This window comes from Neopelma chrysocephalum, unplaced genomic scaffold, assembly GCF_003984885.1.
Source record: "Neopelma chrysocephalum unplaced genomic scaffold, ASM398488v2 Primary Assembly neopelma1_43, whole genome shotgun sequence".
Classification (NCBI taxonomy): Eukaryota; Metazoa; Chordata; class Aves; order Passeriformes; family Pipridae; genus Neopelma; species Neopelma chrysocephalum.
This window is the reverse complement of record NW_020897702.1, coordinates 19,520,273-19,542,029: the sequence shown is the minus strand read 5'-3', so window position 1 is coordinate 19,542,029 and position 21,757 is coordinate 19,520,273. Positions and strand designations below refer to the sequence as shown.

The following is a 21,757-nucleotide window of genomic DNA, read 5'->3' as shown; positions in this document are numbered from 1 at the left end:
TGATTTAATTCTGTGCTGAGAGAACTTGTGTTGGTGTGTTGTGGTGCTACTTTCCACTACTAGCCAGCAGGATAATTGGAAAGTATGTCTTGGGATAGAGTACTGGAGTTCAGCTAGAAGTTTTCCTTTAAGAGATCAGTTCAGTTACATTAACTTTTTCTCTGATCTTTCTAGGTTAATAGCAATGAACTTACAAATGGTGTAATTAATGCTGCCTTCATGCTCCTCTTCAAAGATGCCATTAGACTCTTTGCAGCATATAACGAAGGGATTATTAACCTCTTGGGTAAATATAACTAAATATTGCTTTCTACAATGTTCAGCTTTGGGGTGGGAGCTCAGTGAATGTTTGAAAATAGCTGCTTTTTTGAGAAATTGAAATAGTTTTGTTGTAAAACATCAAGATTTTACTGTTAATTTCCAATGTTTATCTGTCCAGTTGCATTTTTCATTGCATTGTATACAGGGATTGGTAAAATCTGAAAGCAAAGCCCATTCAAGATTTTATTTGCCTAATTTTTTGTCTTTCACTGCCTTGACATGGGTTTTTTTGTGTGTGTTTTTCTCAGATTTTTTTTGGTCTCACTGAACTGCGTGGCAAACCTAAATCACTATATTAATGATTGTTTTTTTTACAGAACAAGATCAGGTTGTGTTTCATTTTGAGTGGAATAGGTTATGATCAGTTAGAAATTTGCTGTCACATCATCTGTGATTGCTTGGCTGTTGAAACTTCCATGTTGCTAAGTTTTAATGATTGGTTCTCTATGTTCCTAGAGCATATCTTATATTTTAAGGGGAATTACAAATTCAGAGTTCCATCCCTTTCACTTACACATACTAGAGATGAAGGGGAGCCTAAATTTAGAAAATAATTAAGTTGAAAGCAATCTGTTGACTTGCTTGATTTGGTTGTAGTCTGTGACTGGGTCAAGCTACCTGATTGCTGTCATTACCCCGTGCTTGCAAAATGAAAAGCAAAATCCAGAGCAAGTTAGTCAGCCTTCCAGTCTGAAACCCCTGTCAGCTTCTTTTCTTCTAGAAGCAGTTGCTTTCACTCATGTTTTGAGTGAAGCTTAATATGGAAACAGGTCTTGAAAGGGCTTTTCAAAAGTGGAGTGGGACCCTCTTGCTCTCCGCACTGGTGTTTTGTAATCAGTTGTACCTTACTGCACCAGACCATAACAAGAGGCATCAGTTTGTCAGAGAAGATCAAAATCTTGCCTGATATCTGGCTGCTGGAATAGAGTAGATATTTGACTGCCAGATTATAAAACTGCCTTTTTCTTTTTTTCTTCTTCTTCCCAAGAAGATGAATTTACTTTTCTTTGGGTGACCTATTCTTAAACTTGATTGTCCTCTTCAGGGTGGTTATGCTTTTGTGAGATCTAGTACCTGCAAGGTAAGGTGTAATTGCATGCGTGGAATCATTAGCTTACATACGACAGAGCTTTTGTCATTTGGTGCAAGTTAAGCATACTGTCTTCTGCAGTTGTCATAACAGATCTGCAGGCCTTTGCAGAATCTTGATTAATTATTTAATGCAAGTATTCTTACTGTTTCTAGAAAAATACTTTGATATGAAAAAGAACCAGTGCAAAGAAGGCCTTGATATATATAAGAAGTTCCTCACTAGAATGACGCGGATCTCAGAGTTCCTTAAAGTTGCAGAGGTAAGCTTCAGTCAGTCAACTTTGCCCTTTATTTGAAACAGCTTATAAAGGGCTTATTTTATTATAAAGCAGATGCTTCTTCCTTCCTGCCTAACTGCCCTTACATCAAGGATCATCTTGTCAATCCCTATGCTGGTGATTAATTCGAGGACTGTATTGAAAAACCTGAATGTGGAGTACTTATTGGTTTATCTGTTGCTTAAGGAGGGTGTATTAATGTGCCTTTTAAAATTTCTTTGGTTGCATAATATTTGCCAACTTTCTTTGAAGAATAGCTTTGCTTTAAGCAAACAAAGTAACTTCATGGTGATCTGCTCTCTGTGATTCTGGCTGTATTCTAGTTTGAAACCCACAATTCTACCATAAATTTTAGATGAAATAACAGTTTTACAGTTTAACTGTAGGTGAATTGTAGACAAGTAGATGAACATGTGATTTCTTTCTTAGATTTCTTGGTTGCAGGTGTGTTCACAAAGGAAGAAGCAAGTTACTTTGCAAAATGTTTAGTTCATGATGGTTTTTAAAAAAATTTGTTTAGTCTGTTGCATTCTTATTTCTGAACATTGCTGAATTGATGTTCTAGTATTATGGAATTCCTCAATTGAGATGTGCCCCTGTTCTTTATTTCCTTTGTATTCATATCTCTCTTAACAAAAATATAAGCCTTAAAGCTTGACTTGCTGTGTGTCCTGACAGAGTATTTCTTATCAGAAATAGTGTTCAGCTGATAACATTATCAACTGAAGTTGAGAGGATTAATCTTTCTCTTGTAACAGTGTATGTCCTGCTGCAAAACATCCTAAATTTGATCTGCATGTTAGAAAAGAGTTTCTTTCCAAAACTTCAAAGGTGCTTTGTTGTAGCAAATATATCCTTTGTATCAGTAGGTCTGAGAGTTTACCATATAAATTGTGAGACAGGCAAACTTCTCCAGCCTTAAAGTTCTGAAACAAAAGATTCTTACTTCCTTGTTTCTAAGGTTCTATTTGTTAAAATATCTTTGTAACACACCTGCTTCAAATATGTATACATTTAACAAGAATTTATTATAACCAACCATTACAGAGTTCAGACTGTGGAAATTTAAAATATATATTGAACAGGTTTGTGCTTTTTGCATTACTTCATCTAAATGTTGTTTACTTTCTGAGCGTCTCAGCCTTCAACAAAAGCAAACAGGTTCTAAAGGTTGTTTGTTTTATTACAGCAAGTTGGAATTGACAGAGGAGACATACCAGATCTCTCACAGGTAGATAAACCTATTATGTGTTTGCTAGTGCATGTCTGGTTTTGGGGTTGCATAATCAGAAAAATTTGGCATTATGGCATTCGCTTAGGTTTTCTTGTATACATTGTCACCAAGTTATTTCTAAATTTGTGATTAAATCCAAGCTCTATCAGAACCTGGCTTTCATATTCAGTGATCCTGTTGTAAAACATTATATATCATTTCTGTCATTCTCTAATTGGATTTTAAGGCAATCTTATTTCTATCATGCTTCAAGATGCAATTTATATCTGTGAGTTCACACAGTGAAAATTTTATATATTATGAAGCTGTGGTTTTTAGCCTTGCTTTTAGCTATATGCCTATCGAAATTAATGTGAAGGCCTGCAGAGCTTGCACATAAAAATGACTTTCTGTGCAATTTTCTTCTCAGTGTCTCTTGAAATATTATCTGCTTCTGATTGTTTGCTTGCTGTTTCCTAACTGTTAATTTTAACATCTCTTGACATATTTCAGTCCTTACCGATGAATCATTATGATGGAGTAATGTAGTGAGGAGAGTACATCACCTGATACTTTAAGTAATTAAATAGGTACAGAGTGCCAAGATGGGGTATAAGTATTCTGAGCTGTTGTACCTGTTGCCGCACAGTTCCATTCTCTGGAAGTATTTTAATTACTGATTTCTTCAAATCTGTTCCCTAATGTCTGTCTTTGCAGGCACCGAGTAGCCTTCTTGATGCTTTGGAACAACATTTAGCTTCTCTAGAGGGGAAGAAAATCAAAGATTCCACAGCTGCAAGCAGGTGCTTATGTCCTTGTCCTTCTGAACAATTGCCAAATCGAATGTTTAATCAGTTATTTTCAATTTCGTTATAAACTAAGGTTTGAGTAGGCTTTGTTAAAGACAAAAAATATGAGCAATTATGGAATGGCAATTTGTCATAGCTTTTGCTGAATACTTAAAACAGCTTCTTAAAACTTAAAACTAGAATCTAAGGAGCCGCAAGGACTTGCTCTAGCATCCCTACTTATACTTTTGACATTTAATCCTGAACTTACTTTTGTTAGTAATTAGACTTCTGTAAGGTATGCAACATGAATAAATAAATGTCCTTAGACTTACATCTCAGCTTTAATCCCTTTTTTGTCAAAACCAAGGAAATGCTTCCAGAAGTCCTTAAATTAAGAATGGATTTTAAAGTAATTGGGGGTTAAAGCCATAATGTATATGGTAAAAGCCATTAAATGATTTTGAGTACTTTCTAAAACACAACATGCAATCTGGAGAAGTCCTCTACACACCAAACTTCATTGTTGAAATGAGAACTCAGTTGGTTAGAACATGGTGCTAATAATGCCAAGGTTGCAAGTTTGATCTGGGCCATTCACTCAAGAGTTGGACTTGATCCTTGCAGGTCCCTTCCAACTCAGAATATTCTGTGACATCAAAATTAAGTAGCATTTCTTTATTATATGTTCGAAAAATAAGGCAGTAATATTTTATAAGTTCTTTATGGTAGTGAAGTATTAGGGGACTATTTTCTTACCTTATTTTTAGGATATTTGCTTTCTTTGGTAAGATTACTCTTCTAAAAGTTAAGGATTTGTTTTAAATCTTTTTGCATACTCTTAAAAATTATGATAAATTGCAAACTTCCTTTGGGATATAGTAGTAGCATTGATAGTTTGTTAGCTAAACCTGTTAAATTAACAACAATTTGAATTGGAGCCCAGATTATTGGAGATTCCTGTATGTCTACAAATAATGCCATCTTAGGCAAACGGGAAAGGAGCAAATCAAACATGAATTTTGTGATACAGTTTGGAGAGGAAACATTTAAGGGGGAAAATCTAAAAGCCAGTGTGCAAGAGTAGATAGCATGCTTTCTGGGCATTTTGCATTTATAGTGGTGTATCTTATTTAAACTTACCACTTTGCCTTGTACAGTGTAAGATATAACCAGTGTTATAAAGAGTTCTGAAGGAGACTGGGTGGATACAAGCAAAGTGTTCTTTAGAAGCTCCAATCACGTGTCATCTGTTAACAGCTAGCTTTTCTCCTGTCCAATTACTTTAGGGCTACCACCCTTTCCAATGCAGTCTCTTCCCTTGCAAGCACTGGCCTGTCCCTCACAAAAGTTGATGAAAGGGAAAAACAAGCTGCGTTAGAGGAAGAACAGGCTCGCTTAAAAGCTTTAAAGGTAGGCATACAGAATTTTTAATTGCAAATGCATTTCCCGCGTTCTTGTTGATAGCTTATTGGGATTCTTACAGGAGCAAAGGGAAAACCAGAGTGATTAACACTGAATGTGTACTTCTGGCAAAGTGCTGTAAGTATAACTGTGAGTGCCTAGATGATACAACTTGTGGAGAGTTTGTTAAAATAATTTCTGAAGGATTCGTGGAAGCACTGATTCTTGTAATTATACGTGGCTGATACTAGTCTGTAGAATAAATAAGAACAATTCTTTAGTTCTGCTTTATTTACCTCCAGCGTCATATACACAAATATTGTTTCTGGATTTCTTATGCCAGCTCACTTTCCCAACAGGAGCAACGTCTAAAGGAACTTGCAAAGAAACCTCATACCTCTTTAACAACTGCAGCTTCTCCTGTGTCGACCGCAGCAGGAAGCATAATGACTACACCAGCCATTGATATATTTTCTACCCCTAGCTCCTCAAACAGGTATGCTGAATGCTTCACTGTGAGATGTACTGCAAGCGAGGGTCTCCTCGAAGTATCTGATGCAGTGTATATTGCAGAGGATTGGTTGGGTGTAGAGTACATTAGTGATGTTATAGGAAATGATGTTTTGGGTACAGCTGATGGGAAAATAATCTATTGCCATAAGTAACATAGGAAGTGTGTTTCGTCATCTGTTTGCAGAATAGTTTCTGGTACGAACCAATGCTGACAACACTTGTAGCTGTTCTCAGTCAGTAAGCCAGACAGTTGGAACTGTAAAACACAGATTTGTCCGTGTAAAGAACATGCTTTGTCCTCAGAGAACCTGGCAAGTAAATTTGAGAAGTCAAATAAAACTTCCATTTGAGAGGTCATAAAGAAAGTACATTTCTAGATCTTGAAAAGTAGAGTGGCAACAAATATTCTTGGTAGATTTGCAGAGAAAGGGGAGCCTGAAACAGAGTTTGAAATAAGAGAGGTAGGTTTTGCAGTCTTGCATTGCATCTGGAATATCTCTGCCTGCAAGGACCTGCAAAGACAGTGCAGGAGTACTCACTGCACGCTAATCCTGATCTTTGACTAGCAGGAGCTGTTGATGTGAGCAAGTGTGTGGTCTTCATTCTGTAAAATACCTGTCAAATTAAGCAGCAGCAGAAGGTACAGTGCTTTTGTCAGTATAGAAGGAATTGGTTCTCTGAAGGCACATTTTTGCCATGAGTGTGATCCTAAACCTAAAGGATTCCTTAGTTGTTCTGTTAGAGCTCACATAAGAATCTATTCCTCCTTTAAAGTAGCCAGCACTTTGACAGCTTTCTTTTTCCATTAGAAAGCTATTGTAGGAAATTACTTGACATGAAGCACATGGAAAATAGCTGAATCATGTATAAGGAGCTAGAGAATCAGTCAGTGTTATTAACTGTAAGACTTCCTTGTAAGAAAGATTTTCTTTTAAATTGCTTTTTAGAGGCCAGAAAATTTGTAATGAGTGTATGAATTTGAATATCCGATCTTGCTTCTTAAGAGGTCTGAAAAAGAGAAACATCTGATGAAGCTTCTTCAGACAGACAGAAATGCTGCATAGTAAAGACAAGAGCATTTTCTTCTGAAAAAACCAAATGTTAGTGTTTCTTCATGTTTAAATTCAGTTGCTGGCAATATGACTGCTATGAGCAAAGAACAGATTTTACAGCAGGAGCTGTCATGAAGGGGATATGCTGGGTCAGAAGTTTGGTTGCTTGCTATTAAATGCAATGTGTCTGGTTAATCCCTGTCATTACCTTGAACAAGGTTTACCTTGAAAATTATCTTGGTTCAACTGCTCACATTACAGGGCAGTGCTAGACCATACTGCTTTTTAATAGGAGCTGTGGTGGCAAAATATGATTGCAGTCACTGTTGGAATGGAACACTAAAAACTGTGAATTATTCAAGTGATGGGGTCAGCAAGAAAACACACAGAGATCTAGGACATTGCTACTAGCCCTTAAGCTCTTGTGCCAATCTCATTTTGAGAGATGTCATAGTGATACAGCTTGTGTCCATAGGAGTAGCCATATGTGCAAATTTTAGTTCATTTTGTGTACTAAAAAGTTCTGGGAGAACACAGTACTCCAAGATTTATTTAAAATATGAAATGAACTCTGTGCAAGTGATGAATTTTACTGTTCCTGTTAGATTCTTTAAATTCTTGCAGCAGTTGTATATAAGCCTTCACTCTACATTTCCATGTGATGTTCTGAGGTTTCAGTTTGGTTTTGAATGATCTAAAATGTGCATTTAAATGAGTTTTCATTCACATACCTGAGGTTTGATCAAGTGTTTCAAGGCTTCCTTTATTTTGTTTCCCCAAAGTTCTTTAATAGTTCACAAATGCAAGGCAGTTTCTTAGCAATGGTTGATAGTGGAGAGATGTGAGTTATGGATTTAAATGTAACATTTTGGTGGTGCAGCCCGTTATAGTTCATTTTGTCAGTCTGTTTTTGTCATATTGTAGGGCTTTCATGAGGTGATTTTAAAAGTTGCTGAAGACTGCTGAACATAACTTGCTCTAGCCCTGGAGTTGGACTGTGTGAAAGATGAGAAGACTGCCAGTCTTTCTGTCTTAGACAGCTTTGACAAAAGTCACTTGGCATAACATACAACTCATCTTGCTAAATTAACACTTTTTTACAGAACTGAAAATATGGAGTTCACCAGCCCTTATAATTTTGGCTTAGTTCTGCTCATTCTGTAATAACCATTTTGTAACAAAGCTTTCATTACTGTTGACAGTCACTACCATTTGCCTATATTGAAAACTGTGATGTAGTTCAAACAGTTGTATTAATTTATCTTTGTAGCACTTCAAAGCTGCCAAATGATCTGCTTGATTTGCAGCCAACTTTTCATCCGTCTGTACATCCCATATCTGCTGCTCCACAAGTAGGAAGTACCTGGGGAGGTAAGAATTCTGAGCTGGATTAAGGTTCTAATTGCTATGGCTGTGTCCCTGTAAATGTTTCCCCTAGTGTGGGGGCTATTTCTGTCTTAAAGAGAGACATCTTACAAAGACAAGCTTTAATTGGGTGAAGGAAGCAGAAAAAGTCAAATCTGGGTATGGATTAAAATAATGCAGCAGCATGTGGTAATTCTAAATAATTTTGATACGAGTTCTTATTAGCAAAGTTACTTTTATTGTTGACCAGCTCTGTCAGCCTCATAACTGCAGTCTTCAAGAGTCACATGGCAAGCTGGAGAAACTTGGCTGTGAGAAGCCGGTTCTGTGAAGATGTCTGCCAGGTAGCCTGTGCTGCATCAGAATTTTTTTAATAAATATTCTAAATTTTGTCTAATGTTTAATCAAATTTGCTGGTGATGATAAAGCAGAACTTGGATGAGGCCTGAAAGGAGACAGTTGTGATAACTGTAGATAGAAAGAAAAGCCAGAGTTACTTACTGAAATAATAATAAGGCTTCTCTTTACAAATTCTCCGCTATATTTCATTTAACTGCAACAGCAAATTAGCAAAAAGCTGTGGTTGAATCTCTTAGATGCAGAGACAAAATTTATTCTCTTCCCTCTGAAGTTTACTTCAGAACATCCAAATTATTGTTCTGCCGAGTTGCTAGGGTGGATTGAATGTGATGGGAGATGATCCCATCGATACAGGCAAGCCACCAAACAGTGAGCCAAACAAGAGCATTCTAGAAAGTCACGAAAGTTACTTCAAGATAAGTTTGAGTGCTAGAGCATTTAGATATTCACTCAAAGTTCTTGGCTACTTTGCAGTGTTGCAGAGTAATTCAGATACAGTAACATACTGCCTGCTTGCATTGCTGGTTACACTGGTGGACAATTAAAAATCTTTAACAGATGGTTGTGGTTTTGTTGTGGGTTTTTGTTTTTTATTTTTACTTTTCTACATAAATGACACTTAAAGAAATAGTAAATTCCTGAACTATGTGGCTATTTTCAGATTATTTTTTTTTATTAGATGCTTGCAAAAATGCTTTTTTTTATGATGCAAAACATTAGGAGTTACTGCTTCAGGAAGTTTTGTAGGCACCAGAACAACCTTGTTCTAAATTTTTACTTCCCTGTTTCTTTTTATGAGCCGTGGCTCTTCTTAACATCTTTCCAGTTATCTAATATATCTTCATAATAAGTGGTGTATGTATCCTGCTTTCCTATTTACTTTCTGCTGTGTAGTTTGTGTTTCTTGTGTACCCTCTCACATTTGTTTGTATGGAAATGACACAATTTTGAGTGACAGAGGCAATGCTAATGTATGTGGTAGCTTCTAAAATAAATAAAAGTAGCTTACTTGTCCTTTAGTTTTGCTGAGCAGAGCATCTTCTGAGAAAGATGCAGTGAAGAGTGTATGGAGTTAGGAATAAAAATTTCAGCTCTTAATAGGCTTATGGTTTAGAAATGGAGAAAAAGTTTTGGCTCATCTTGATTGCTTTCTGCAAAATATCTTCTGTTTCAGCTGGTCCTATTTGTTTCATGGGTGACAGGTAAAAGGGGAAATTATCTTCCTCTCGAAGGTCACATCACATTTCTTTATTAACCTGAAAATTTAGCCTGAAAGTCTGTGTTTGTTTAATGTTTTGTTACTCGTGGTATGAGTCTTCACTAATAGTCATTGATATATTTGCTTACTGTTGACACATTTTTAAGTATTTTTAAGACTTAATTAACTGTGAAGGTTTTGGACTGTCTGCTAAAATTTTAGGCTAAAATTCTGGGATCACCATTTTTTGTGTTACCTTTCATCAAAAAAACCCCAACTCTTCAGCTTTACAGACATGAACACTCACTTCACACAGGTGAGGTAGATAAGAAGTGCTTTCCACATTTTACAGATGGGGAAATCTGAGCAATTAACTGACTTGTCTGAAGTCATACGGCAAGTCAGTGGCAGAGCCAAGAATGGAACCTGAACTATTTCCAGTCCTGTGCTCTAACCACTGCACAGCAACCCTCCCTTAGGTAATTTTTTGACATGATGATGTTTGTATTTGGTGTATATGGTGACTTTGAGAAGAGTATCAAATCAACTACAATCAGCTAAAATCAGTTACTGTAAAAAATTTTGTGCAGCAGCTCTTAGGTATGTAATAAACCAGTAAATTGTTACAGAAGCATTATATTTGGGTTGCTGCCTTTAGTCTTTTGCTTCTCAAAATGTTAAAACTAACGAGGTTAAACTCCTGGGGAATGGGTTCTGTGGTTGGATGTTCTCAGTTTACCTTTTTCAAACTGTAAGAGATTCTGCTGAAAAACCTTTGTCACTATCCTTTCAGGTAAAATCTAGTGGGACAACTTAAAGATAGAAGTTTGCAAAATTCAAATTACTCTTTTAAATGCACCTGAATCATTAATGCCTAATGTAGGTGCAGAGTCATTCCATCGACTCAAACAGATGCCGTGTGTATTCAAGGATGAAATTGGGCTTTAGAAACATTGGGGTGTTGCTGTCAAGACTGACAGCAAATTTTAAAACTTGAATATGCAAGAATATAAATTACCCAAACCCAGTTAATTTTCGGTTACCTTTGTCACTAGCATTGGCAAGTTCTGAGACTCAGACAAGATTGAACACACTGGCTAGAATTAGAATGAGGCAGACAAGCAAAGAGTCTGAGAGCTGATTACATTCCTGAGGAAATCTTGATTATCTAAAGATGCATTATATTGTCTTACTAGTCAAAACACAGGAAACTCCATATACAACCTTGAGATTTGGGAACAGAAAGCAGTATGCAGGAGTTTTCCTGATGAGTGCATGTGTAAAATAATTTCAGTGGACAGCAGATTTTGACAAATATGATTTCAAAACTTTTTGTCTTTCTTAGCTTCCTCCATATTGTTTTATCTGGGCTGTTTAATGGGATTGCTTGGAGACTATTCCAGCTGTGTGTGGTATATTTGCCAGCTATGAATTTGTACCGAAACTTGAAGCAAAACAAATGTATCAGTGTGGAAGTGAATGTTTTGACTGTTTGAATTTTTTTCCAATTACAAGGAGAACCAGTAGAATCAGAAGAATGTGAAGCAGCAACAGAAAAAGCAAGGAGGAGCTGACCAAAGGATTATTGTCAGATCTGTTTATTCTACAGCTTTTAGAGTAGCATTCAAAGCAGACAACAGTTTTAAGGAGTACCTGAAAGCCGGGGCTTAGTTTCAGGTGACTGGCTGATTGGCATGTCCACTATATAAAACATACATAAGACAACACAAGGTTTTGTATTGTTGTTATATATTACAAATTCTAAATCAGCTTGTTCTGCTTATCCTTTATTTACTGTTGGACACTGTCATTTTGCTGACTGAATGATTTAGGAAAAGGTCTTCTAAAGTGCTTTGCCCATTCTTGCAATGTAGCCAAGCAATTTGGAAGAGAAGTCAGGTCTAACCTAATAAGAGACCTTGAGCTTGCAGAAAATCAATGCGTGCACTGAGCCTGCAAAGAACAATGCAGTTATAGTTTTAAAATTTTGTTTCCTTTAGAATTTGCGTACTACTGAACATGTTATCAAGGTTTGTGGGATTTATAGCTAAGAATCAGGTCAGATTCAGGGAGAGAAAATGACTTACACTTCGAAACTGCAGCACACAGCATGGTAGTATTTACAAGAGTTGTGGATAAATTGATAATCTAACCAGGTTTTAAAAAAGAAAGAAGAAATGGCCAGGAACTGAAGTTCTTAAGAAATCTCTCCTCTAATTATTATTCAGACATTTCTCTGTAGTGACTTTGCATAGAAGAGTTAAGTTGCAGATCTAGGCACTGTGATAAAACAAATAGGGCTTCGATGTGACCCTTGCTGATCTCACCTAGCGTGTTCTTGAGTTTTCCATCAAGGATTCATGGGCTTTGAAACCAGGCAGCTAAACCACAGCTCCTTCTGTCAATAAGTATTATAGCTGCCTTTCCTATCCTGTTTATCTGTTGGATCCTGAAGTAAAGGAGTATTTTAGCTTGGTAATTGTCAGGAAGCCTTGAAACTCTCCTGTATGCCTTGGGAAGATATAGATCCATGTTTCCTTCGTTCCAGTGAGGTCTGACAGTTTTTTAGTAAGGAACATTTTCCTCATCAGAGCTGTCTGGCTGTTGTCCCTCAAAGCAGGACAGGATTTTTCTTGCTTGCAGTAATGGCATATCCGCAACAAGCTTGTAACTCCAGATGCCCCAGGTACTGAAAGAATTGCTTATGTCCTGTGTGCTACCTTGGTATATAGCTTGTGAAAACTTCATGATGCTCAGTAACAGAAAAATCCATAAGCACAGTTTGAAGAAGGAAAAGTACAGCTCAGTTGTTTTTGTTGTGATTTTTAAAGCTGTCCTGAGGATGGTATTGCATCGAATCCTCGCTTAGCACCTGGGGTTCTGTTGTGCTGACAGGCAGTCTCTGCTCCGGAGACTTTGTTGTTGCAAGTGTCATACTTATTTTCAATATAAAACACACTCAGGAAGAAGCAGTTTATAAGACCAAGGTGTTATTAATTTAAAAAAAAAGGAAATCTGTGGCTAATATCTGTAGTATTTTTCTTGAGTAGAGAATAGGTAATTCTAGATAATTTGAAAATTCAACAGTTAGCTAGGTCATCCTGAGTTTAGAGGTGTCAGGAGAAAACTATACCTCCTGGACTCTTCTTAACTCTGCTCTTTTGTACCTAGGAAGCAGCATGTAACTAAATCCATCTCCCTTTTCTTCTTTCTCTTGCTCTCTGGAATTGAACAGATCCTTTTTCTGCTACTGTTGATAGTGTTGATGATGCCATTCCAAACCTAAATCCTTTCCTTACAAAAACTAACGATGCTGCTCATCTGTCTGTGTCTTCTGATGTATCTACTTTCACCAGTAGGACACCCACACATGAAATGTTTGTTGGTAAAGTACCATTTTAAACTAATTTCCTAAAAAATTTAACATTATTTTAGTATGTTAACATTAACATTATTTTAGTTTTGGGGGCCTTTCAGAAACTAAAAGCTGGTCGCTGGTCATTTGGGGCTGGTTTTGTGCTGTGTTAGAATTTGAATTTAGTAGCTGTGCCATGAAAATGGTGTTATAATCTTTGCTTGGCTTCCTAGATGGGATTCTACACCAATGTAAAGAAACTCAGTTATAGTTAAAGGAGTTGCTTGAGTGCAGTTTTACACAATCTCTTATACTTGGAGAATTTTAATGTAAAATACTACATATGTCTGCAAATGGAAAGAGAATGCTGCTGCTTTCTTCCTCAGGTTGAAATGTTCTTTTTTAAAAAAGGAGTTGTTTCGTAGTGGATGTTTTTCCCGAGTCATTAACAAAGCTGATAGAGCCCTGCACGTTTTGGTGCATGATCTACTCAGACTGTTTACCTACAAGGCAGTAAACTAATAACTCACCTATTAAAAACTGTTGACATCTTAATTTGGAGGTGGCTCAGCATGGCTGTCTCATTAGAAATCCTTCTAACGTTTCTGTTGGTGCAGCTGTATAGTAATTTGATTACTTTTCAATATGAAAAGTTCAGTTAGCTTTCATAGACTAAAAATCAATTAATTACATGTCGGTTCTGATAAGGAAAGCTAGGTTTAAAGACAGTTGTACACCACAGGCTGTCTTTATGCTGGTTGAACCCCACTAGAATTGATGAAAAAAAAAATCAGACTCTTACAACAGAGAGGGTTTTTTATACCTTTTATACTTGTTAACAGAGATAAAACCAAGGAATGTCTTTAGAGATATTCATACCACCTCTACCTTGTCGCATCAGCTGACTAGTTTCCTAGCTTGTCTGCCTTTAGTGGAAAGAGAAAGGAAGTAAGTGAAGCTGAGGAACTCTTGCTGTGAACTTCCCTCCAGAGTTCCCAGGGAGGATTAGTTGACTGAAGCAGCAGTGTACAAATACTTTAAGTTAGTACTACTGTGTAACAATCTGCCCTATGCTTCTAGTTTTCCATGCTTCCAGTAAAATTTGTATGGTTCACGTGAATGTAGAGTGATTTTTTGAAATACAGCTGTTTGGTTTTTTTAGTAGGATGGTTATTAGTCAGATGAGTTTCCTCTGTATAATTTGTTCTGCAGTCATACAAAGAGTTGCAGTGCAGGGCTGTGAACAAGGAGCCTGGTGGGTTTTTGTGGCATTTGCTAGTCTGAGTAGTATTTATCACGACAGCCCCGAAGTCATTGGAAATGGATGGCATTGATACATTGCATCCCCTTCCAGTGTCTCATGCTCTAAGGATATATCTAGAACCAAATTGTGGCCTCCTGGCAAATTGATATGTGAAATGTAAATGCAGTTTTAGCTGTAGCACAGTCAAGGTGCTACGATAATGTGAATGTGGATTTAAAATAACTCTTTCTGGTTCTTTAGATCTTTACAATCCGTTTACTCAACTAAATCCTTTTGTGGCAACCAAATATGAATCCACTATTGGGCTGTATCCTTATACTTCAGGTATAAGAAAAATGCCTTGAAGCTTTTACGCTCACATCTTTCAAGGGTGTAAAACGTGGCATTTGGTGGGGAAAAAAAAAGTTTTCATCTTAATATAGCTGTTGCTTCGAAACCGTGCTTTCCCCTTTTGTGTTATAGAGTGTGTAAACTTGTTTCTTACTGTATGTCTGTGTATTGATTTCATTCCATTGGTTCTATGTTATTAGACTGTTATGTGGATTTATAGACTGACCTGAAATTAAAGTTCTGAATAGCAGATAAACCGTATATCTTGGTTCTCTTTCTGTAACTCTCCCTCTTCTCCTTTCATGGCTTTCTCTCTTGTGTGATACGCCTTATCAGATTCTTTTTGTGGTCCTCAAGCTTACCCTAGCGCTTCTCATTTCCGCAATGAGCCTTCTTCTGTAGCTGGTCTATTTGGAGGTAGGTAATGGGATCCAGCCTTACCACAGACACAGAAGTTGAATGTGTTGTGTGCCTAGAACTAGTAGGTTATTGGCTACAGAAGTGCATTGTTGTAGTAGCTCCAACTGTTATTCCTGTGCTTGTGCCAGGTGTGTGGTCACAAATGGTATGTATTTTTTTTTTTAGTTTGTGCTAAACTAAGGCTTATTTAGTCTAAACATGAAATGAGTATCTCCCCATTTCAGGTTCTCTTGTAGTTTACCCGTTGCTACATACCACACAAAAGACATGCATGTTTATAAGTATCTTGTCATCTTGCTCTACCTCACTGTTTTTAAGGTAAAGAGATTGGGATGTTTGTGCTGCTTATGACAGTTTTGTTGGTATATTACTCTTAAACAGTGCACTAAACTAGAAATAAGCTTTACAACAGAACAGGAAAAAGAGGTATCTGCCGCATTAAATTAATAAATAAAATTTAAAAATTATTTGTGCAGCTGTGTAATGTCTGTGTAGTACCCCCATAATGATGCCGGTTCTGGAACACTGTCCTGACAGTTACTAGACAGGCTGTGGGCTATGACTGGTGATAATCTGTCTAAACCAGGTGAATAGGATGCGTTAACACTGCTGAAATGCAAGGCTTAGGAGGAATACCTTCAGTAAATGATTTGTAGAAGGGTTAGTTCTTAAAAGCCCCATAAAGTCACATTTTAGTTTAGTGTCTTTGAATAGAAATCAGCTTGAGTCATTTAACCAAAGGTTAAATACTACAAATGAATCTGTTCCATATCCAAAAAGCAGGATGATTAGTTTCTGTCAAGTCTTGCCTGTTTATTCTCTTGAAGGAACTAAATTAAAAATACTGACCTTTACACCTTTCAAAACATCTATGTTAAACAGAATGCCCTGGGCTGGTGGCTGATACCAGGAGTAGGATTTGATCTTTTCCAGAGACTGATTCAGAGGAGTTCTGTGTATTGTTTTGTCTTGGAGCTGGTCTCATCTTGTTAGCTTCATAAAAAAGCTCAGCGTGGTTCAGTTAAGGCTGTTTGCTAAAGCAAAATATGAGCTATTTTAAGTCAAGTTTTCTATTAGTACAGGCACGGTTTTAAGAGTTGCAGGACATCCCATCAAAAGAATTCCTGTCTGCAGTTCAGAGTCTCTGAAATGGCTTGTTACAACTTGATGGTGTACATGTCATAAAGATACTCATTTTGGTTAGTTGATTGTTTACTCATGATCTTTTCCCACATTACTGCTTCCCATGTTTTGCTGTATGCTGTTTTACTCTGATTTGTTTTTAATGAAAACTATGTTGTCAAAATTCTTAGTGATGGATGCTTTTCAGTTAGTAGTTTTATGTTCCTTTAAGACAAATAGAAAGGAATGCGTAATCCGTATTTGGGGTTTTTTTCTGTGAAGTTACTGCTCAAGGGTAGCATTACGTAGTTACTAATTTTTTAGGTGAAATGTGACTTATTTCGGGAAAACAGTAAGATGGAAATGAAGTGCTGTCACAGCAGGCTAAATGAAAGTATTCTTTGTCAGTTATTTCTATCCACTGCAGTGTTCAACTGCTGAAGTATTTGTGATTCTTTTATTTCTCTGCGTGATCCTGTTTTTGTTAGAAACCAGAAGAGCTAGTTTTCAAGATGGCATTGCATTTTTTTTTGTGCTTTTCACATAAAGTAATAATTACTTCTGTCATTGCCTGAATATCAAGGTGATGTACATGCATGTGTTTGTGTGTGATCATATATAACATTGAAAAATTTTAGAAACAAATCAGTATTCCCCTCTGTATTACTAAACTATCGACTTAATGCTGCTGAACATCAGATGCAATGCTTCGTACTCCAATAAATTTTCAGTGTTGAAAAAAATTGTGTTTTTGTAGAACACTACTTTACAGATATATATGAGACAAATGGAGTAAGTTTAGACAGAAATAGGAGTTGAAACTTGGCTCTAACTTCCCTTAACTTGCCACAATTTCTAGAAACTTACCTGAAAAACATGGTCAGTTGCAGAACGTGTGTTCAAAAATATCTAAGTAAGCCCTATGAAAATGATTAGTGTTATAAGAGTGTCTAATCGAAGGCATTGCTAGTCAGGTACCTTGGGATAGTTTGAATCTTACTCCAGTTGTATCTAAGAGAAGTACTGCGCTAATGTGAAACATGGAGGGAATAATCTTCTGGCAGGTAATCTTGAAACAGATTCTGCACCTAGCCAGCTTCTTTTCCTGGAGAAGCATGGTGATTATTTCCTCTGTAGTTTTGTTGTAAGTATATGGTAAAAGAATAAGGAAGATGCCAGCAGTCAGAGATTCAGCAGTTGCTGGGGTGTGTCTACTATGGCTTCTCTGTCCAGTTTGAGACAAAATCTCTCTTTGGAAGAGTAACTTCAAATAAAGACCAAATAAATTGCTCAGTGTCAGGGTGTAATCTGAACCTTTGAGGTATTCTTAGTCTTTCCGCAGTACTGAAATAATCTTCGTATTTATTTATTTTGTCATGCATAAAGGTGGATTTGTGGGAAATGCTGTATAAAAACATTCAACTTCTTTCTTTTTTCCCCTACAGGGTTCACTCCATCTCCTGTTGCTCAACCACAGCCATCAGCTGGCCTTAATGTTGACTTCGAGTCTGTGTTTGGAAACAAATCTTCTAATGTTGTCCCAGATTCTGGTGGTAAGAGACTTGCTAAAATAGATGACGCATGTCCTTTAACTTAATTTGTTCTTGAGGTATAAATCTCTTAATCTGTATTTACTAATACTGCTGGGACAGAGTTTCAGCTGAAAAAAAGAAAGTTGACTTTAAAAGGTCAATAACAGCATTAATCAAGTAATTTTTCCTTACATACTGTTTCTACATGCACCCTGCTGAAATGTTTACGCTGATTTCCTTCACTTAAATATTTTGTGCATTAAAACTTCACACAGTGAACAGCCTTCGTTTTTATGTGCTGTTAGCTGAAATTAAGTCTGTAGAGTGTGGTTGGAAGAGTTAAAGTGGCATCTTCATTTTATGTATCTGTGCAACATGTTTTTTGGCACTTCTTTGCCTATTCTTTTGACATTAAGATTAGTTCAGAAAATGGTCAGTTATCAAAACATACACAGTTAATTTGGATTGCAGTCATCAGGCTCTTTATGTTCTTTACAGCATCTGGAAAGTAAATATTTTCTGGTCTTTTGTTATTAGACTCTTAACATTGGATTTCTTTTTTTTTATAAACCAGTGATTTGCTAAAAGCAGATACATACATGTTTTTGTAAGCAGGATTGACGTATTTTGGATATTTTTTCCCTTCTTTGGTTTACATTTTGATTGTTTTATGGTCACTGGCAATCCATTGCATGTAAAGTTGATATCACATAGGTTAAATTACTGAAGTGAAATCTCATTTCCATAGTAAATATCTCCTTTATAAAGAGGCATAATAAGTTTTGTCCTTCTTGTATAGAGTAGCATCACTAGGTTAAATTTTGTATTTTTGCCATTGTGTTGACCTTACTGTCTATTTAATCAAATGTCATGACAGTTGTGGAAGGCCTGTGATTCAAATCACTTATGTTTCTCATTCCAAGGCTTTGATGAACTAGGTGGTCTCCTAAAACCAACAGTGGCCTCTCAAAACCAGAGTCTTCCAGTTGCCAAAGTACCGCCTAATAAATTAGTGTCAGATGATCTGGATTCATCTTTAGCCAATCTTGTAGGCAGTAAGTATGGAACCATTAACATGTAAATACTTATTTAATTCTTTTAAACCAATAGAATTTCACTAGTCTCTTTTGCTCCTTTGTGACAGATTTGGGCATTGGAAATGGAACTACTAAAAAGTGAGTATGCTTAATCGGAAGTTGAGCATTTTGATTTTCATGATAGTAAATTGTTATGAATGTATGTGTTGAAACCCATTCATAACAACATAATGTTAACCTTCAGAGCATTTTTGGGGTTGTACTTCTCATCCAAGGGAAAATGAATTGTTGAGAGCTGTTGGAAGGTGGCTGTAGACTGAGTGGTAGTGACAATGGTAGCAGCAGTCAAGGTGTCCTGTCTGTGATTCCTTTCAGGCATTATCTATATTGAAGAAATGAGTTCATCAAAATGTTTCTTTGTAGTTGTTATAGGTAATCACGGCACACCTTAAATACTTTGTGTGATCCGAGGGTGTGCAGAGCTGTATTAAAGATTGTGAAACGACAACCTCTGTTTTGAGATTGACCTTTAGACAAGTGAGTTTTGAAGCAAAGTGTGTGTGTGTGTGTGTGTTCAAGAGTAGTGAACATCTGCTCTAGCAGCAAAGTTGAGAAATGGGATTACCAAATTTCAGGCTTATTGGGACCATCTGTGTCAACTCTGGAATAATTCAGAAATCTAATGTGCAGTTGCTCCTAACTAAACTATCTTGTCCCAAAGGAAGTCCAATACACTAACTTACCTATTCTGGGAAACTCGACTAAGATTAAATACAGCTGAAGAGGCTCATGCTGAACATCTTATCTTACTTTACCAAGCCAAAATGTGTCGTCATGACACCTTTTTATCAACTCCTTTGCTAAATGAACTTAGCTAACAAAAGAAATCTCATTCCCAAGTAGAAATGGTGTTTACCTGAGGAAGTTTTGTAAGGAAGTCCAATGTTTTCTAACAATTCTTAAAAAAATTTATTTGAAGTGATGTAAACTGGACTCAGCCAGGTGAAAAGAAACTAACAGGTGGTTCCAACTGGCAACCCAAGATTGCACCTACAACTGCGTGGAACGCTCCAACGTTGGTAAGCAAATACTCATTTTAAGTTAGTGAGTTCCCTGCAACTTAGATATGCAGGATGATGTATAATGGATGAATTTGAAAGTGATCTATAGTTGCAGTAAAAAGGTAATAGAAAACTGAAGAAGTGGTCAGTTGGAGATGTATACTGCTTGGGTTTGTTTTCCTTGGTTGTGTTATACTGGTAAATAGTTTGTGATGAGACATGCAGGTTTAGCGTGTATTTGAACAGCCTCTCTCATGGTGAGGTAGCAGCCTTTGGATTTTGCTCAGTGGACTTCTGAAGTGACAGGACAAGGGGGAATGGCTTTAAACTGACAGAGGGTAGGTTTAGAATTAGGTATTGGAAAGAAATTCTTTACTGTGAGGCTGGTGAGGCACTGGCACAGGTTGCCCAGAGAAGGTGTGGCTGCCCCATCCCTGGAAGTGTTCAAGGCCGGGTTGAATGGGGCTTTGAGCAGCCTGATCCAGTGGAAGGTGTCCCTACCCATGGCAGGGGCATTGGAACTTAGATTATCTTCAAGGTCCTTTCCAACTCAAACCATTCTATGAATTTGACATAAAACTGTGAATTCCAGGGGGTGAGGGGGTACTTCTCTGTCTAGAAAAGTAGAAGTGTGAAATTACACCCTTCAGGTGCACTGATACATCCTATATGTATACATTGCAACTGAGCCTGCTCTAGGGGTGAGAACTGGCCCCATTGATACTTGCAGAGCTGTCTGTGCAGTGATGTGGGCTATAGCTTTCTTAATGTACATAACTACTGCTTTCCTGCCCTGGTGTGTGCAGCTGTTTTTAATCCTTGGCAGTTTTGCTGATCAACTTCATGTCTATTGTAGCAGGTAGTATTGGCAAGGACTTTGAAGTGGCATGTAGTACAAGGGCTCTTAATTACATAATCAGGACTTTACAGAAGTAGTTTTCACAATGCTCACAGAACATTTTTGCATGTGAATCCTACTCACCTTTTCATCAGTGTCCTGGAGAACTGAACATGGACAGAACAGGTAGCAAACAGCCCTCAAGGATTTATTGCATCTGACTCTCTAGCTGGAGGTTGAATTCTCACTGTAGTAATGCTGCAGTGTTGTGGATTTGGAAAGGGAGAACTTGTCTCCCGGCATGCACCACCTCTTCCTTACCAGGTGTCCCCTGTCAACTCACTACCTTTACGTAGGGACAGATGTTCGTGGATCTTACTGGAGGGTGTGTAGATATTGAAGAAACTGTAACTACTCACCTGCTTTAATGACTGGTGGTTTGAGTTTACCTGTGTGCTTGAATCTGTTTAATAACTCATCTTGTATATGCATCTTCTTGTGATAAGTCATTGCATTAAACAGCTTTTATTATTTAGAGATACTGTTGAGACACTTCTCTTCCTGTGAAACTGTTCTAAACATAAAAACCTGGAAACAGAAATAATGTAAGGGGAAAAAAACAGCTTTGTTTTCTTCTGCTGGTCTATTTATTGTGGGGTTGCTGCTGCTTGCTAAATAGATATGCTTTTGAAAATCTTTGAAAAAAAGGCATATACCAAATAAATGGACTATGCAAACCAATGTCAAACCTAATAACAATGACAGTATCACAGGTGTGTGTTGTCTCAGTAAATGACTTGAATTACAAGAATGTGTTGGGGTAAACATTTAATGTATTTGTGAACTAAAATGCTATCTGTGTATATTCTGTTGTGTAAGTATTTGCTTCTAATCCAGTGTTATTGCATTATGTAATTGTTCTCCCTGGGAAATACAGAATGGCATGCATTTTCCACAATACGTAAGTGAAACAACCCACAGCCTTTTTGCAATCGACTGGCATGCTGATATTAACCACTGCTGTTGCAGAATCTCATAACCTTCTTGCTATTTACACATTTCTCATTTTAAAATCTTTGGTGTGCCAAAAATTGAGCTTCTCCTAGCATACACGAACTTCTTAGGTGGTGTGCAGGCTCTTGACTCGAATGATGGCATGGGAAATACCGAGATTATTTTTCCTTGCTTTAAACTGTACCATCTGCTGCCAGAGA

General features: G+C 37.1%; 1 protein-coding gene across 8 annotated transcripts in view; it reads left to right on the top strand.

Annotated features, from left to right (window-relative positions):
• The window catches only part of PICALM (phosphatidylinositol binding clathrin assembly protein), a 70,009-nt gene that overhangs the window by 35,196 nt on the left and 13,056 nt on the right, over window positions 1-21,757 (top strand). For 3 of the 8 annotated variants that reach the window (XR_003533305.1, XM_027677544.1, XM_027677546.1), the window contains exons 6-19: window positions 175-286; window positions 1,567-1,673; window positions 2,881-2,922; window positions 3,622-3,707; window positions 4,982-5,105; window positions 5,456-5,592; window positions 7,932-8,032; window positions 12,820-12,969; window positions 14,870-14,950; window positions 17,521-17,628; window positions 18,531-18,662; window positions 18,752-18,782; window positions 19,624-19,723; window positions 21,481-21,504. Coding sequence is in view for 7 of the 8 variants with exons in the window: in XM_027677544.1 (XP_027533345.1) it covers window positions 175-286; window positions 1,567-1,673; window positions 2,881-2,922; window positions 3,622-3,707; window positions 4,982-5,105; window positions 5,456-5,592; window positions 7,932-8,032; window positions 12,820-12,969; window positions 14,870-14,950; window positions 17,521-17,628; window positions 18,531-18,662; window positions 18,752-18,782; window positions 19,624-19,723; window positions 21,481-21,504 (1,335 nt within the window). In the remaining variant the exon portion in view is untranslated. The remainder of the gene's footprint in view (window positions 1-174; window positions 287-1,566; window positions 1,674-2,880; window positions 2,923-3,621; window positions 3,708-4,981; window positions 5,106-5,455; window positions 5,593-7,931; window positions 8,033-12,819; window positions 12,970-14,869; window positions 14,951-17,520; window positions 17,629-18,530; window positions 18,663-18,751; window positions 18,783-19,623; window positions 19,724-21,480; window positions 21,505-21,757) is intronic. The other 5 variants (XM_027677549.1, XM_027677550.1, XM_027677545.1 and 2 more) reach the window with 4 other exon arrangements.